Source organism: Taudactylus pleione, unplaced genomic scaffold (assembly GCF_031769625.1).
Source record: "Taudactylus pleione unplaced genomic scaffold, aTauple2 ptg000156l, whole genome shotgun sequence".
Taxonomy (NCBI): domain Eukaryota; kingdom Metazoa; phylum Chordata; class Amphibia; order Anura; family Myobatrachidae; genus Taudactylus; species Taudactylus pleione.
The window spans coordinates 4,787,432-4,804,552 of record NW_028284558.1 but is presented as its reverse complement, the minus strand read 5'-3'; the positions used below and the strand labels follow the sequence as shown (position 1 = coordinate 4,804,552).

The following is a 17,121-nucleotide window of genomic DNA, read 5'->3' as shown; positions in this document are numbered from 1 at the left end:
CTAACATAGACAGATACAGTCACACTCTCTACCTGGGAGTGTGACCTACCTTCCCTGCTTCTCCTGTCTGCTGTCCTCACTTGATGGGCACTGGGCAGCGGGGGAAAATAGAGGTGGAGCTGTGAATTGTGACTCATAACTCACCTACGCAAAGGCCCATGGGAGGAGTGGCCATGGCTGGGCATGCGCAGCAGCTCATTCTGACCACTGCCCAATCTGAGCTGAGCTCCAATCGTGGTAGCCGGCGGGGGCTGGCATCGTCGGAGCTGCTAGGGCTGGCTTTGTGGGTAGATAGCCGGAGCCATCATAGCTGCAGAGTTGTGGGATGCCCCTAAGGCCTTCCAGATGCCATAGGCATTTGCCTAAAATGCCTATGCCTAGGGCTGGCTCTGCCAGGGATAATCCACTTATGCATACAGAAATTATAAAGTTAAATGCGGTTAAACTAAAAATAAAAGGTAAACTTAGATCCCTGGGTTGCATCTGAAACTTAAAAGTTGAGCAAGTATTGGTTAAATAACCTCAACATTTGTAAAGTGAAGGTGGAAGAACTCAAGAAAATGCTACTGATACTTACATTCTGAACAGTTCTACCAGACAAGAAAGATCCAGGGGCCTATTCATCAACACTAAAATAACGTTTTTAAGGACATTTTCCTTAAATAACGTTATTTTAGTATTCATGATGACACTTAGCACAGGAGATAACACTGATATCTCCTTGCTAAGTCCCTCTGCGTTAATTTCCACACTCCCCATACATTAGTATGGGGATATGGAAATTATGGTATGCATCAAATTCCGAAAATTATGTACTTTCGGAATTTGATGGAGGTACTATCTGCCACTGTGAGGTGGTGAATAGCAGGTAACACTTACTGTACCTGCGGTCAGCTGGACAGGTCCCCCACAGCTCCCTCGGGCACTCTGGTCCCTCCTCTAGCTCTGGTGGTTGCTCGCACACTGGGCCTGATTCAGACCCGGTCGCAAGTGCTGAGCGCTCGCAACTGGGTCAATGTTTGGCCACTGGGCATGTGCACGACGGAGCCGGCTCCGTCCTGCGCATGCACGAGACCCGGCTAGCGACGGGTGCTCCGTCGCTCCGGGTCTCGCACCAAAGGGGGGTGAGCTGTCGTTGATGATTGACAGCTCGCCCTGTTTGGTAGGCGTGGCCGGGGGTGGCTTCACAAACGGAGGCGTTTCCCAGCAAACGCCTGCCGTTTGTGGGCGGCCCCACTGACATCACCAGTGATGTCAGTGGGAGAGCTTCCGGCCGTATTAGAGCCAGAAGCTCTCTGGGGCTTGCAGCCACGAGACCCTACCACAAGGGTCTCGTCGCAAGCCTGATGGTCGCTATGGTCTTGACCATCACGACCATCAACCTGGCCGCACGCTATAGCTGTGGGTGGTCACCCACAGCTATGCGAGCCGCCAGGAGACCGCTCCAAAAAAACCCCAAAATGCCCTGATTCAGAGTAAGCGCTTGATAGGTTAATAATCCACACTAACGCGTTTCGCTGCTATTCCAATGCAGCTTTATCAATTTACCATCACTACTCCAAAAATTGGGACACTTTTTTTATCTGTCAATCATAAAGGACTCTACCAACAAGACAACGCATACTGGTGAGGAATTCACAACCCCCCATTAATATTGGGATAACAACCACTATTGAATACGGGACTGTTCCTCCAGCGGTGTGGAATTGGGAGACCTAATATGTGGAATGTATTCCAGCATGCCTACATGCCATTTTGTCCTAGTGAGTAGTAATATTTCAGTCCAACCAACAAATTAGGAACAAGTGTATGTATCATTGGTTCTTGTACCATGTATTTTACTATTTATTTTTAAAACTTTTTATATATTTATTTGTAATAAATACCATTTAACTGTGAGACATACTGTTGTGCATTTTGCTACCATGGGCATAGACATGCATGCCCCAAAAAGATGCAATAATTTACACAAATCCTTAAAGATAGGAATGCATATTAATCTACATATTTTTGCACAACCCATGGAGTAAGTTTTAGCTTTGGTGATCATAACGGCCTCATCTTTGCAGTGAAGTTGTCTATACACTAGGTTAATAGCATACTTGCCTACTTTTGTAAAAGCATTACAGAGAGATTATGAAAGCAACACCTATGAGCGCAGCGTTAAAGTGGGCGTGTACTGCTACATCTGAGAGGCGTGTCATAAAATTGATTTACATCCATATCATACTTGCCGACTATTAAATCGTCCTCCCTGGGAGAAGGCCGGGGAGGTGAGGCAGGTAGGCGGAGTAGGGGGGCGGGGCCAGCCAGATTGCGTCGTTAAGCGGGAATTCACCATGATTGTGCATAATTAAAATAGGGGGCGGAGCTAAATGATGCAGTTGTCATAGAATCGCGCCATTAGGTCCCGCCTCCAACACTCCGAACCACCGATCCCCGCTAAAATTCTCCCCATTCTGCCCACTTCACTAGGAAGTGGGCAGAAATTGGGAGAAGTGCCTACCCTTCAGGGGGTGCGGCGGGTTACCCGAAAAATTGGGTGCCTCCCGCGAAAACCGGGAGGGTAGGCATGTATGATCAATATGTAAATGAGCCCCAAAGCAGTCAGTAAGATCTACATGTTGATGAAAACACACTGATACTTTTCAGAAAATGAGTGTAGCCATAGGGATCATTGTGCCCTATAACAAATGCAGGGAAATGATACTAATGATCCTATTTGAATGTATATATCAGGAAGATTGCTAGGCTCTTCAGAGAGTCAGGGAGATTGCTGCTATATCAGGGAGACTCCCAGACAATCAGGGAGAGTTGGCAAGTATGGAAGAGTTAACTGTTGTACCAATAGTTTCATGCATACATTCGGCCCACGTTTTTGCTTTTAACCCTAAATACTGCCCTTTCAATAAATGTTCTGTCTTAAGCCCATTACCAGATTTCATTGTGTTAATGGCTACTGCAAGTAAGTAACTAGTGAAGAGTTGTTGTGGCTTGCCAAATTATTCTGCAGAGAGTAGGGACTAGTATCTATTCAAATGGAATTAATATACTGTAGTACGTGTCAGATGAAATCTCAAGAACACAAGTAAATAGGCTGGAAATAACTTTATATATGCTTATGATAAGATGGCAGCAGGAAAGTTAATAACAATATATTGTAAAACGTCTTATTATAATTTGGGGGAAATGATCTTAATTGTGTGGACATCCCTTTAAGAGCTTTATAAATATTTATTTCCGTAACTTGTTTGTTTGTTACCTTTACACACTAGTTCCCTGGAAAGTAGTCCTATTAATCTTGGGTTCCCCATGTTTCTCACAAATTCCTGGGCTAAGTACATGGATGATCTTCTGGATGATTATATGTCAGTGTTAATATAATGTGCCTAACTGGCAGCTAGTAATAGAAGTGACAGCACTGGCCAGCAGTTTGATAAGTGAGCAGTGTTTTACAAGTTCTGCCATTAAAATAATATTTTGGTGTAGAATCCTAAAGCTACACACATGCAAAGAAGGATTTGATGGATAGCAGGGATGTCTGTAAAGTTGCACAACTGGGATCTATGTGACACATAAACATATTATATTGCATTTTTAGTAGAGAAAAGAGACCGGAATACAAATATATGAACTCCAAAGCTCTCGGGCTCATTATTTAGTTATATCATGCATCAAAAGACGCTGCTTTTTGAAATAGATATTTGTATTGATCGTATCTCGGCTTTGTATGCCAGTTAGGGCAGGACTCCAAGAGATGTGTTTTCCCAAATGTCTGGCAGAGCTCTGCAATCTTGTTTCATGGAGGAGCATTTGGTGGCAGTAATGAGAAAGTGACCGTAAGAAAAGGAATCTTGTGCGAGTCTACACATCCGTCTATAGTTTTATAGAATGCTCAAATAGAAAGCAATAAAGATGCAAGAAAATATAGAAAAAATAAAGAGGTAACTTTTGGACATTGCTAATTCCTAGTTCACTTTAGCTGTAGCTACAGTGATCCCAAGTGGCTTACTCAATGTATTATTTATTCCAGCGATTCCTAACCGTTTTGGTTTGCAAAGCTGTTTTAATAAAGAGCAAAGGAAAGTGCAATTGCACTGGACCTTGGAGATACCCTAAAATAGTTTCTCTCTCAGCCCCAGGCATCTGTTGTTTTAAAGAGAGGAATGTCTTCTTTGATGTGCTTTTTATGATATAATTCAAAGATTTATTTCATATATGTTTTTCTATTAAAAAAATAAAAATCAAAGCTGACCTCGACCCGCAGTTAATAGTCTCGTATAGCAATATTGTTAGACCAAGGTTTAAATATGGACTTACCCTAAGTTTGAACCGTAGACTAAGGGGTATATTTACTAAAGTGCAGGTTTTTAGAAGTGTTGATGTTGCCCATAGCAACCAATTAGATCTACTTAACATGTATCTAGCACCTTCTAGAAGATAATAGCTAGAAGCTGTTTGTTTGCTACGGGCAATATCTCCAATTCTAAAAATCTACACTTTAGTAAATATACTCTTAAGAGACATGATGACCCATTAATGTGATATTTGCCCTGGTCTTGCCAAACTCTAAAATGGACCTGTTAAATATGATAAGAATTATATCACATTCAGCTTTGTGAAGATTGTCTGCTTTTCCACAAGTAATGAACTTCTTTTTCTTTCATTTATAATTATTTTTTGACAACCACTTTTGTTTACAAATAAATATATTTTGTTATAAAATTATTGAAAAGAAGAAGAGACCAGGGACTTGTCCGAAATTATAATATTGAGATTTAATTAGTATTAATATACCACACAGTGCAGTTTACAAAGAGAGTATTGTGGAGACCCAGTCTAATGTGAACAATATTTTGACTCCAATATTTTGAATCCAACAATATTTTGACTCTATCAATGAGTTTTATCATTCTCAACGAGTGATAAAACTCATTGCGTATGATAAATGGTTCTCCAGCCAATCAGCTTCCAACTGTCATTTTTCAAACAGATGACAGTTGGGAGCTAATTGGCTGGAGCACCATTATCATACCCAATGAGTTTTATCACTCGGTTTGAATGATAAAACTTGTTGACAAATAAGACCCACAGGGGGAAATGTATTTACACGTTATGTGCGCTGATACCGCTTCTCTCCCATGTATGATTGGAGGTCTGGGCGGTAAATGAAAATATCAGCGCTGTCATCTACAAGATAGCGCTGATTACCTGGGTTATAGGCACTAGGCTGATGCGCTGTGGTCTCTAGCGGGGATTGTTAATACATCTCATTGTTAGTGCTTCCTGCTTCACCTCGGTAAAGAGGCAAAGCAGGAAGCATTATAGCGGCATGTTAAGTGCCGCTATTATACATCTCCCCCACAATTATGTCATTTTCTCTGTAACTGTTTTCTATACTTTAACTAATAGGTGTTAAGGAGATAAAGATTGCCCGAGTTATGTGGTTTACTCACTTGGCCGACGGTGCCATAATCCGATGGAACCAGCGACCGATTTTAGTAAGCATTCACACTTACCAAAGAGCTGGTCAGTCATCACAACTGGATGGACAGCCCAGTTGTGATGTCATTGTCGCTGGCTCCTGTGGTCAGCATATGGGTTGATCAGTCGTCTGTACACAAATGCAAATGTGAACAATATATATCTTTTAGATATATCGCATGTGCCATGCTGCTCGACACATGCAATTTATCTGTGAAAGTTGTTGTTACATACTTACCGACATTTAGAGGAGATGCAGGTGGACAGTGATGGGGCAGGTCCAGACTATTTGCATCATCAAGATCCACCCCTTGTGGTAAAATGCCAACAATCCCACATATTTTGCCTAGGGGGCTGAGCCAAATGACACGATTCTCATAGAATTGCATCATTAGGCCCGTCCCCTACTTACAGACCCACTAGTCCCTGAAAAAATTCTCCCATTCTGCCCACTTCAATAGGAAGTGGGTAGAATGTGTGAGAAGTGCCAACTCTTCCGGGGGTGCCGGGATTACCCGAAAAATCGGGATCCTCCTGCAGGTCCTGGGAGGGTAGGCAAGTATGTGTTGTTCACAGATGTATCGCGTGTACACACGAGCAAATGCACTAAACGAATGATATAGTTTGTTGGCTGTACGATTGATATATCGCCAAGTGTGTACCCAACATTAGGGTAAGCTCTGTTGATTCTGTTTATGCTCTCTATTGTAAAGCATGCATCCCTTTGAACAATTTCGAAAAACACAATGGATTTCTGTGACTTGTGGACCTTTGTCTCTGTGTTATAAATCTGCATTGATAATATGCACTAAAATGTACAATGTCTATATTATTCTATATATAAAGGAAACTACAGAATGTTATGCTTTTTAATACATGGAATAGCTTTAAAAATTATTGCAAACTAAATTTTTCATGAAATGTAAATGCATGGGATTTTGTACTATTTGGGAAGTTGCTGCTTGGCCGGCTATGTCCTCAACCCTAAAACACAAAAATGTTTAGTGGAAATCAGAGTCTTCATTCTTGAGTTCCTCTCCTCCATTAATTGTATAAATCCACTCTGGCGAAGTCCCGAAATACAGCTGTCTAAAAATTTTATATTCTATTAAAGAATTCTTCCAAGTGGAGTATTTTCAGTGGTATAAGCATGGCACTCCTACATAATGTGAGTAACCTGTATGTGTAGCAGTGAAGATAAATGAAACACTTCAAAAATTACATAACATCTACCATGTTTTATAGGTTTGAGTACTATTTATATTGTAAATATTATAATTAAATAATTTGACAATAAAATTATTTACAAATCATTGATTCATTTTTACCGCTGCCTTATGGCAAAAATAAAGTAATTACTAATATACTGTAGAAACCTCAACCAGACCTATTTCATACAAGAGATGGTTGTTCACTCCTGCAGTTAGCACCAACTTCCTAGCAGAGTAAACCTGGGATTAGTTAATTAATTGACATATTTTATATTAATTAGTTAATTGAGCTGATTAATATAGTCAGGAAGCAATTACCAAGAACAGAAGCTGACAGAAATCTTTCATTCGAAATGGGTTAAATTTACAGTTCTGCAATAAAAAAAAAAAAAAAATGTCTGCAGAAGAATCCAAGTGACCTTAAGCAAGTGAGTTTGACAAGACATTAGTCTAGAGTTTCACAGTTTACGCTCAGTTGATACAGTACTTGTATAAACTGTGTCTTAAAAGAGTTACCCTTTATTAATACAGAGATTCAGATGTAAAGCTGATTTAAATTGTGTATCTTAAACAATAGGTAACATAAGAATTAATTATAATGTTTGAAGATTATCTTTTTCAATGTGACGTGAATTAAAAATTGACCTAGGTATCTTCTTTAAATTGTGGTGGTGGGTCTTTCTTTATAATTTGTAGAGGAGTTTTTCACAGGATATGAATATTTTAAACTTTGCTGTGACACTTTGCTGTTATGTGCAAGTATAAGGTAACTAAATTTCCTTGATTAGTAACCAACATTCATATAATTCTTTCCATTTGCTATATTTCTCATTGTCTTGAGTCCAAACCACTTAGAATATTCTCTTTTGTATTTCCTTTGCTCTGCTAAATATCAGACAATGGTCGCGATATCAAAGGTAATGTTTGGTTGATGAATGTCTTATTTGACGCTTTAAAGTGCCATTTTGCCTGGCATGTTAACTTGCCTGTTGCATGATCTATAGAGTATGGTGCCCTCTGCTGGCCTGATAATGACTAGATGCATTTTTGAACTTGTATTTGTCTTTTGATGTCTAGCTGGCAAGTTTTCTTTGTGGCAACACACAATGCAGTATAATGGTGCATACACATGGGACGACCGTCAGCGATAACGATATCGCTGAACAATCTCCCAGGTGTGCTGGATGATCGATATCGATCATCCAGCACACCAACAACAACGGCCAGCGACCCGCGATCAACGATCGCGGGTAACTAGTGTAACGTGGTCGATATCGACCAGGTTGGACTGCATGCACGGTCGATGGACGATATCTTTATCGTCCATACGTGCCAGCGCATCGCATGTTGTTGGTGGGTTGGAGGCACCGAAAAATGCACAATATGAACGATAACGATATGATCAATATTGTTATCATTCATATCATGCATTTTAATCGTACCGTGTGTACGCATCATAAGTAGAGTAGTAATAATAAATGTTACTTAGCAGCATGAAATTGTTCAAATTAAAATAGTAGCTACATATACTCCTAACTACTGATTTATTTTTTAATTTTACAGGGTTGGAGATACAATAATGAAATCTAGTTAACTCCTTTGCTGCCAGACACATCACTATTTATTGCAATATTTATCCTCTGGTAGCAAAGAGGTACATTTTCAAAGAAGCAAAATTTGCATATTTTCTTCATTTACTCCTCTTTTGTCTCCTTAAAACTAGTTTCACATTCCTGGATGGCAGGGGGTATGGTTTTTTAAGTTTAGATATTCATGCATGCTTTTCTGAATGCAACACCCACTGAAATGGTTTGCCCTGTGCACGGGATCTGTTTATTTGGTGCCATGTGCATCTAAGCAATGATTCTCAAACAGTTCCTTAAGGCTAGGTTAAGGTTATTTAATAAAACAGCTCATTCAGGTTAACATAGAGGTCATGTAGATTCCAAGCCATTGTAAGTTACAGCAATGTTGGGCAATTTGTCGTTTTGACAATCACAGCTCATCAAATTACCTTTAAGCAATATTTATTGATTTGGCATATGTATAATTTTCCTGCCTCATAAATACAATGTATAGGTGATAACCATCTAAATTAAGAGAAAGCATATTTTCCATCTTGACCTATCCCCTGGCACAATCATCTGCCACCATTATCATTTATTTTCTAATTCCATATTTTAATTTCTATATGTCAGTGCATTAACTCTGCTACATACTGAAAATATTGGGGAGCCCAGGAAGGAACCCCATCCAAGTACCAATAAAGGGAATTTTATTTAAATTTACTGAAAGCAAACACTCCTCCCCCCTCCATCATTAAATGCACTTAATCAGGAACTGTGTAATAATTGGAAAATTGTAATTAAATTAAAATATTGTCATCCATTCACATACAGTATCTTTTAAAAGTAGTTGCTCACAGGTCAAATATCTTTAATAAAAGTATATCACATAATGACGTTTACGAAGGTTGTCAGGAAGCTGCCCCAAACCGCAAGCTTCCTGACAGGTTCCATAAACTTTCTTCATTTGTATGGCCAGCCATGGATCAACAGTTTACAACAACAAATTCAGCCCAGGCCACTGCAATTGATAAATAATTCAAAATAATCCATCAAAATCAATTATGCACTACGTGGCATGGGTGATATGGCTGGGTTAGGCATTTTGGCAATAATGGGTAAATTTACGAAAGTGCAGGTTTTTAGAAGTGGAGATGTTACCCATAGCAACCAATCAGATTGTACTTAACATTTATCTAGCACCTTCTAGAATATAATAGCTAAAATAAGATTGGTTGCTATGGACAACATCTCCACTTCTAAAAACTCACACTTTAGTAAATATACAGCTAAATGCCTGCAAGGAACAATCTGCTTCTAAGAAGAAACTATAGAAGATCTAAGATACATTTCAGAAAACAGGTCTTAAAATTAGGAAACCTAATTGGACAGTGGCGTAACTACCATAGGTGCGGGGGGTGCAGCTGCTATGGGGCTTGGACCTCCTCCTGCACCTATGGTGCCAGGCCTCGGTCTGCGTCCCCCCCTCCTCCGCACCCCCTCCACCCACACCCTTCTCACTCCACTCTCCTTGAGTCAACTTACCTGCTCCGTGGTCGCACCCCCCTCAGTGGTCACGTACTCCCAGTCAGCTCCGCCTTAGGCTCTTCTGTCTTCTCATTGACTGATACTGGGAGGAGGCGTGGCCGCCTCTTCCCAGCATCAATCAGTGAGGACTGAGGAGATGGAGCCGACCGCGAGAGGAAGTGTTCCTGCCCTGTGCAGCACAAACACCGAGCAGATAAGTCTACTGTCGAGGAGAGGAGGGTGCGGGGGGCGAGGACCTATGAGGGCCCGTGAAAATTTTGCTATGGGGTCCCCCTAAGTCCAGTTATACCCCTGTAATTGGACCATTTTCTGTCACTTGTTTAACAAAATAACAGTAGCCCCTTACCCCTTATGAGATTATTTATGACAAATATATAGGCCATGCTATAAAGTTTCACATTCCTTAACCAGGATCCTCTGGTTCAGGGCCATCTCTTCCATTGGGCTTGTTGGGCAGTTGCCCAAAGGCCCAAAGCTTGTAGGGGCCCGCCAACCCACCCCCCTTCAGCTACGGCCAGTTGGTATATTTGTGATATTTTTATAAGCTGGCCGCCGGTGCACTGTATTCTGATCTAACCTCCCTCAGCCCCATTCCCCCCCCCGGTGACGAGTACTCACCTCAGTCCCAGTTTCACTTCATCCGCTGGCTTCAGACCAGTCAGACAGAGTCTTTCTGCATGTGTGGGAGGTCTGATGGCATGCAGGAGGGTTTAATTTTATTGACCATTTATATTTTATTCCCGTGAATGGGTGGGTAGGGGCCCCAGTGCATTGCTTTGCCCAGGACCCACACTGCTATTAAGACAACCCTACTCTGGTTGCCCAAATACATTTTCTGCAGAACACTGGAGGTTAGGTGAATTATACACAGTCATTATTGCACTCTTACAAGTCTACAGTCATAATGCACTTTTATTACAATAGTCATCTTTTCTGGAATCTTGGAGTGGTAGGTTAACAACAGCCTTGGAAAGACAAGTTCACAAATCCTATAGCATATTGTAAAAACATTTTACTAATCTCGTTAGTAAAATATACATATTTAAAGTTAGTAATGCTATTGGTCTCTTTTATACAACATAGTTGTCAATTAATGCCCGTGGCAAACGATTCAGTGCGGTATTTGAGCGTGAAATTGCTAGCTTGCACGCTGTGTATGATTATGTCGTCATAACACATTGTATGCTTACTAACCATTGTATTTGTTTGTATTTGTACATGTAGTTATTAATCTTCCAGATGAATGTGTACTGATATGAAACATGCTTTTTACCTATATGATATACAGGATTCCCACTAATGCATATATTAGTATATATTATTTTATTGAACATTACATTTTAATTTTTCATAATGTGTTATCTCTGGATTACTTATCATTGAAAGTATGCACATTTCCAAAAGTATTTTTAATCACACTTTTTTTTATTTTATACAACAATGAACACTGTCAGGCACAGTTGCCTGGAACCATTGACGTTATAGTAACATTATTGGTGCCTGGGATACAGGTAGACAAGGTGACATGTCGATAGTCACAAAGTGATACAAGTGGATTTTCTCTTAGTGTTGATCAGTGCCCTTAACACTTGAGCACTTGAGATTTTCTCTTTTAAGTTGTGCAAGGTCAACATGATTCAGAATCTGCAAAGTGAATTAAGGCTTAAATATCCAGGTGTGAAGGATCTCATTTAGCTTTGCATTTTCCCGAACCACTACAACAGAGGTTCCCAACCATGGTCCACAAGGCACACTAACAGTCCAGGTTTTAGGGATAGCCATATTTGAGCACTAGTGACTTAATTAGTGCCTCAGTTATTTTGATTTAACCCTCTGTGCTCAACCATGGATATCACTAAAACCAGGACTGTTAGTGTGCCTTGAGGACCGAGGTTGGGAATCACTGCACTACAGTATTTCAACCATGCCCAGGTACATGGGCAACTTTCTGGCAGGGGGACAAAAACAAGACTGCAGGAGTGCGAAGATGCCCCCATAACTCCTCTTGGAATGATTACATGCTCAGATCCAGATTCCTGATGCAATAAGGCTAACAGGATCAGTAGAAATGTTATCCAACAACTTTTAATGTTTTTTGTACTAAAAAATTAACGCTTTGGATGCATGAACTTACGGAGGTGTCTTTGACCCAACTATCAGTGTGACATAAGCCTGATATCACTAGCCTGTGCTGCCGTATCTAATGTTCAATCTAGAAGAGATTTGTGAAATTTTCAAAAATTTCTCCCCCCCCAAAAAAAAAAACACTTTACATGTTTCGTTGGCCACAAGTATTCTGCACAGCATTTCCCTATTGTTTCTGTTCTGCCTGGATTTCTTAGCTGATATACCGCAACTACACCACAAAGCAGAATTAATTAACTTTCTATTGGACCCAGCTCTATTTATAGTTTATACGTTTAAATGTACAAATACTGGGGCAGTTGCAGAGTTGAAGTTGGCAGTAATTGCTCCTGCGTTGCGTTAGCGGAACTAAGTGCGTGCATAGACCCATATGCAGATTTGTACGCTGTACACGGACAGACTGCCCCATCTGCATGCTTGTTTTAATACCCGTCATCATTATCAGTGTGGACTTGCACCAATCCTATACTAGGTGAAAATGATACATTTAAGCAGACATTTTTACAGGTGCGCATGCTTAGTATATCCCACAAATCTGTTGATGTGCCCACACTAAACTTAGTCTGCATGTAAACGACTCATTTCCACCCAGTTATGCCTCTTCAAAAACAAGTAGAAATGCAATTGAATGGCATAAAACTCTGCATTGTGGCATAGACTCGACTCCAGAGCATGCACAGTGTGATAGCAAACAAGATATGTGCACAAAACTGTCTTGCATTCAGCTATGTGTCAGCCTCACAGCATGCTTACCAACTTTCTGTCTGCCCACTCCACATATAGGGGGATGTGGGCAGCTACAGGCGATGCAGGAAAGTGGCGGGCAGCTCCGGGAGACTTGCCTGATCTTCTGGGCGGCCGGTAGCACCAGCCAATTTTTGAGAGCCTCCTCGTTGTTCTGGGAGAGTAGGAAATTATGCCCACAGTATGGATGCCAATTTGCAGAAAAAAGGCAAAAACTCTGAAAATCGTGTCACAGTAACTGCACACTGCCAAAACTGCCTGTTCCGGAGCAAAAACTCTATAAGTGTGACACTTCACTGGCAGTTTGCTCATCTCATACTGTAGCTTTCTGTTTACCTTCATTCCACTCCTCACACTGTAACACTGCCCATGTCACATGCTGCTCTGCCATCACTAACACAATCACATGATAATTTCCTGAAGTGTTATGTGCTGCTGTGAACATTTAATTATTTGATTGGGGCCATATGCATACCTTCCATTATTTAGACACACAAAATAAGGGCAAAACAAGCACAGCTCCGATCTGCCCAAACTCCGATCCGATGCACTCACGCCCCACGCTAGCCCAGATATGCCCACTTTGGTTCAAAATTCTGGCCCTTGGAAGGTCCGCCAATCATGTCTACCCTGCCATAATCTGGACAATTGGAAGGTATGGCTGTATGGAAGTGCAATAAAAAAAGATTCATAATTAATATGAGCTCTGGCTTTTGTCAAATTCACCTACAAAATAACGGAACCATAAAAACATTTTAAATGTTGGAAGGTATGCATTGTGTTCTTGTACTAATTGAAGTATGAAAGGCAGTATCTATGTTTTTATCTGCAAAACCAAGAATCCTGGGGGGCACTTGCCCTCCTAAATGCCCCCCCCCGAAACCCTTTTAGGTCTTGTCAATTTTGTTTCCTATTATCAACATGCTTATCTTTAATATTTTTTTTAATATGCTTATGTGCTCATAACATAGAAAGATATAAAGTTGTATAGACTGTTCTCTCCTTTGCAGAAGTACAAAAAAAATTGTCTAGAAAGACTTAAAACTGAAATTGTAAATGTATTATTAATTTAAATGCATAATAATAATAATAATAATAATAATAATAATAATAATAATAATATATCAGCTGTTACAGAAAGTGAGTAAACAGCACCAATCAATTAAACTAATCTACATTTCTCCTTGATCAATTAAAATGTCTTTTGTAGTAAGCCTCAGTGTGTCATATATTTTATTACACAAGGTTTTTAGTTTCACAGTTAATAAAATGTATCCATCATTCGTCTTTATCTAGCTGTTAGACAGATCAAATTAGTGATTTGAGTGAGTCATGGACGTATTAAGAGATGAGGCTATGCTGGATAATTGTTCAGCCCCCACTGCTCTAGTGGGACAAGAGACAAAAGGAAATAATACTTCACAGTTCAGGAATATTCTGTGCTCTATTAAATGGAGCTTACTGCACCACATGTCAGTGATGAGCCAGTTTCAGTAGCTTAAATATGAGTAATCATACAGTACATAAACAAATAGGGGATCTTTTATCCAGAAAATCTAGAAAGCATTCAATATTTGCAACTGCTTTGTGTTAATATCTTACATATAGACCTGATCCCCATGTGCCTTTTCTTGCAGTGACTGTGAGGAACACTGCTAACTAATTAGCAATGTTAAGGCCAGCATGGGGAACGACTAGGGTAATATTTAGATGTAATTTGGTATAGATGAAGCAAAATGCACAAATTTATGACAAAAATTCCTTTAATAGGAACCCCCCAAGTTACAAGCATTCTGGATAATGGGACTTGTACATACATACTAGTTGTGTAAGTGTTTGGGGGGGGGGTGGATTTGCAGACTGAAGACCTAATGTAAGTCAGTACTGTTTTTAACCTTTTCTAAAGCATTAAGGGAGAGATACTTCAAGCCCTGGAGAGAGATAAAGTGGAGGCGTTGCCCAAGACATCCAATCAGCTTATGTCATTTATCTAGCACAGTCTTTGAAATTGACAGTTAGAAGCTGGTTGGTTGCTTTGGGCAACTCCTCCAATTTTTCTAAGGCTTGGTGCATCTCCCCTTTTGCAAGTTGAGTTTTTATATACTTTTGGCTTTTAGTTCTATTTTCAGTCAGTGGGTTCCATAAACTGAAAAAGGCCTGTTGCTGCCAGATTAGCTTCTCGGCCCCACTGCCGTTTTATTGACCTTTTGTGCAAAGCTTGTACCTTTTACTAGCTCAGCTTCCAACACTTTGTAAGAATAGAAGCTGTTTGTTGTGTTAGCCATGTCTCCCGTTCCTCACTGTAATGTGCTTTACTGTACGTAATATAACAATTGAGACAGAGGTGGTATAAATGGAGCTCAACTTTATGATTGCAGGGTAAAGGCACTGTAATCTTATTTCCCTTTGTATGTGTTTAATGAAAATATTTAGAACTTATTGTATGACAGTATTCACATTATAGGGCTTTGATTATTTACTATAAAGGGGCCAAGTCTGCTTACAAGGTTCGACCGACCTTACGCAGTAGACTATCTCTGTCTCACAGTCCCATTAATTTATCCTAAAGCCACTCAGTCAATTTTATTAATCTATAATAATCATCTCCTAATACCTTAGGGACGTTACCTACTGGCTACCTCCAAACTGCATTTCTTTACCAACCAGACAGCAGTCGTATAGCAGATCAAGACTTATATCTATTACTAATCTACCATACATGCTAACTGTTGCTCATTTCTACATAACATAGTAACACATTGAAGCATACCTTTCTCAGAGATGAACACGATCATTCAGTGTTTTTACTTACAGTTTTCTGTGTCTGTCCATTGATAACATGTGTTTTTAACTACTTCCAGGCCCTTTTAATCATATCAAATCCAGCCTTTTGGGTTCTACATCTGATTCAAACCTGAACAAATACAGCACCATCAACAAAATCCCCCAACTCACTTTGAACTTTTCAGACATAAAAAATGAAAAAAAGACATCATCACCTCCTTCTGAAAAAGCAATTATAGCACCCAAGGTTAAGGAACGAACACACAATGTTACAGAAAAGGTTACGCAGGTAAGCCAACCCCAAGTAACTTTTTAAAGTTTTTGATTCTAAGTACAATATACAATAGTTAAAACTCTCAGGCAGATGTTCGGATTTGCAACTGTGATCCTCCAAGCTGTGTCTACAGTAGCTTCTTCCTTACACAGTGTGTATGCCATATATATTTTTTTAATGGAATTAAGTGTACGTGATTACACAATACTTTAAGTCTTTTTTAATGTCCCCTCTGGGTGATCATGGAGGGGACAGCCAGGTGGGAGGTACCATGAAATGCATCATCCTGACCCTATCCTTACTTTAATCTTGCAATTTGTGGCATTGATCAGTGGGGGTGGCACTATAATGATATGATTAACTGCAAATCGAGTCATCAGGCCAAAAGGCTTCCAAATGGGGAGGCTGGTCTACTCAGGAGTTCGTAAGAGCTTCCCAAACCTCGGGAGTGTCCTGGACATTCTGCAGGAGTAGACAAGTATGGATTATGTATTGGTAACAAAATAAACCTGGCGGTATAACTACTATCAGAGCAACTCTTCAGGCACCTGGTAGTGAGGAGGCTCAGTGATATGCCTCCAATAAAGTGGCCTGAGCTCAGCACTTCTGAGCGTGCTCTGTGGCCGGCACATGCACAACCCATCCCATTTTAATTAACAGTTCTACAGTGGAATTGTAAGCCCAAACAGTGCTCTACAACTGTTCTGGACCCTGTGCAAGCCTCATAGAGTAGACAAGAGCTTCTAGTGTGGTAGGAGATATTAATTGCCAGGATCCGCCACCCACCCAACAAATTTTGCCATGGGGCCCAGTGATTGTGAGTTATACCCCTAATGCAAGTAATCAATTCTCTATTAACCAATTAGTTCCTCGGCAATGTCTCTGGCTCCCAATGAATTAGTAGGCTGCATTCTCATGAATATTTGTTCAGTCCTCAGAATGTCGATCTCCACTTTGGGTTGCTTAAAGGTGTAATTTAATGGTCCGTACACAATGATTTTAAAATTCTGCATTTACAGTAGCAGACATAGTTCTAACGCAAGTATAGCTAAATAAAAACGAAAACTTTATTGCAACAAATGAAATAATTTTAAATGCATTTAAGTTATGTTGTGCTGCGGTTCACTTTTAAACACTTCCAGTGTCTTCTATCTCAGTGCATCTGACAAGCATTAACTATGCCTCCCAGCTATCTCAATTTTGTTGTGACTTTCTTAATTTGAGGGGTCTGTCCTATGGTCAACATGGTCATCACAATTTGCAGGAAGTTGGAACACATTTCCCTGCTCATTATGGTGAAGTTATACAGACAGGAGCTTGACAGCAACAATGTCTACTACTTACACTATGTGACCGTACAGGTGTC

At 40.2% G+C, this 17,121-nt stretch overlaps 1 protein-coding gene across 4 annotated transcripts in view; it reads left to right on the top strand.

The window, feature by feature from the left end:
* KCNH7 (potassium voltage-gated channel subfamily H member 7) overlaps positions 1-17,121 on the top strand; it is a 521,050-nt gene that overhangs the window by 284,755 nt on the left and 219,174 nt on the right. For 2 of the 4 annotated variants that reach the window (XM_088474827.1, XM_088474824.1), the window contains exons 5-6: positions 8,419-8,442; positions 15,559-15,770. In XM_088474827.1, the coding sequence (XP_088330953.1) occupies positions 8,419-8,442; positions 15,559-15,770 (236 nt within the window). Of the gene's footprint in view, positions 1-7,591; positions 7,613-8,418; positions 8,443-15,558; positions 15,771-17,121 lie in introns of all 4 variants that reach the window. The other 2 variants (XM_088474825.1, XM_088474826.1) reach the window with 2 other exon arrangements.